At 52.2% G+C, this 1,245-nt stretch overlaps 1 protein-coding gene across 1 annotated transcript in view; it reads right to left on the reverse strand.

Annotated features, from left to right (window-relative positions):
* Window positions 1-704: 704 nt before the first annotated feature.
* LOC138956686 (uncharacterized) overlaps window positions 705-1,245 on the reverse strand; it is a gene marked incomplete at its 3' end in the record, with an annotated part of 1,849 nt that continues 1,308 nt past the window's right edge. Inside the window, exon 2 of the mRNA XM_070327983.1 lies at window positions 705-1,245. This exon is cut by the window's right edge and continues 501 nt beyond it. Within this exon, the coding sequence (XP_070184084.1) occupies window positions 705-1,245 (541 nt within the window).

The following is a 1,245-nucleotide window of genomic DNA, read 5'->3' on the forward strand; positions in this document are numbered from 1 at the left end:
ATATGCTAAAGTGAGTTTTATTAACACAAATACTGTTTTGATTGGGGTCTATTGTCTTCTTCTTGTCGATCACTCAGATGGAAACGCCGGTTCTCCGCGCAAATGTTGCCGTGCGCTGTAGATCGTCCAGACTGCCATAGAGCTTCCCTTGCACCGTGGTCGCCTCCGCCCAGATCTGGCTCCTGAGGCACTGCCATAGAGCTTCCCTTGCACCGTGGTCGCCTCCGCCCAGATCTGGCTCCTGAGGCCATCGTGTAGTGGGCAAGTCTGCAGCAGGTGTTCCGTTGTCATGCTGCCTGTTTGACAAGGGCACTGGTCTGACTGGACAATACTGAGGCTTGGTGAAAAGGTGGTGGTTCATTCGGTTGTGGCCTGTCCGCAGCCTGAATATGAGGACCTGCTCAGACCTTGTGAGCAGGTGAAAGGCGTCGTTTTTGTTGTAGTGTGGGTGCTGCTGCAACCACTGTTTGTGTTGCTTGGCCTTGATGATGGTCTTGGCCTTTTTGAAGGTGGTTGATCTGTCATTCTGGTCCTTCGTAGTGCCCTCCTTTGTCAGAGTATCTGCGGCTTCGTTGCCTAGTATGTTGCAGTGAGAGGGGACCCATTGCAGCACGACTGTGTGGACTCTGCACAGGGAGGTCAAGGCGGATGACAGGTCATTCAGTTCTTTGTCTCTGGCAGTGTCTAAAGCCTGCAGGACTGACTTTGCGTCGCTGAAGAACACAACGTTGTTGGAGGAGAGTGGACTGTGCTCAATGTGGGCTGCACCTGTCTGGAGCGCTACTGCTTCAGCCTTGAAGTTGGTGGAGTAGAGGCCGGTAGCGAGGGAGATGTGTTCTTCTTCTCGACCTCCTGGGTACTTTATGTAGATTCCGGCACCACCACTTCTGACAACCTGGTCGGCAGATCCGTCAGTGTATACATGAGTCCATTGGCGTTGGGGGTAGGAGTTGTGGATGTGTTCAATGGTGAGCGACTTCAGTTCAGCACAGCTCTGGGAGTCTTTCTTGCCAACGCCAGGAATACTGCAGCGTATCTGGGGTCTTCCTTCATCACTCCAGCTTTGGTTTTTAAGGTATTGGGGGATATCTTTGGGTTGCTGGTCCAGGATATCTTGGTGTCTCCTTTCCAACACCCTCGTCTGGTGGATGAAGCTTCCTCTCTTCAGTATTCCTTTTGTTGGTTGGCACAGTCTGTCTTTCATGGGGTGAGTTGGCAGTCGTTTGAATTTAGCTGCCTGGGTGA

This window comes from Littorina saxatilis, unplaced genomic scaffold (assembly GCF_037325665.1).
Source record: "Littorina saxatilis isolate snail1 unplaced genomic scaffold, US_GU_Lsax_2.0 scaffold_3341, whole genome shotgun sequence".
NCBI classification, from domain to species: Eukaryota; Metazoa; Mollusca; class Gastropoda; order Littorinimorpha; family Littorinidae; genus Littorina; species Littorina saxatilis.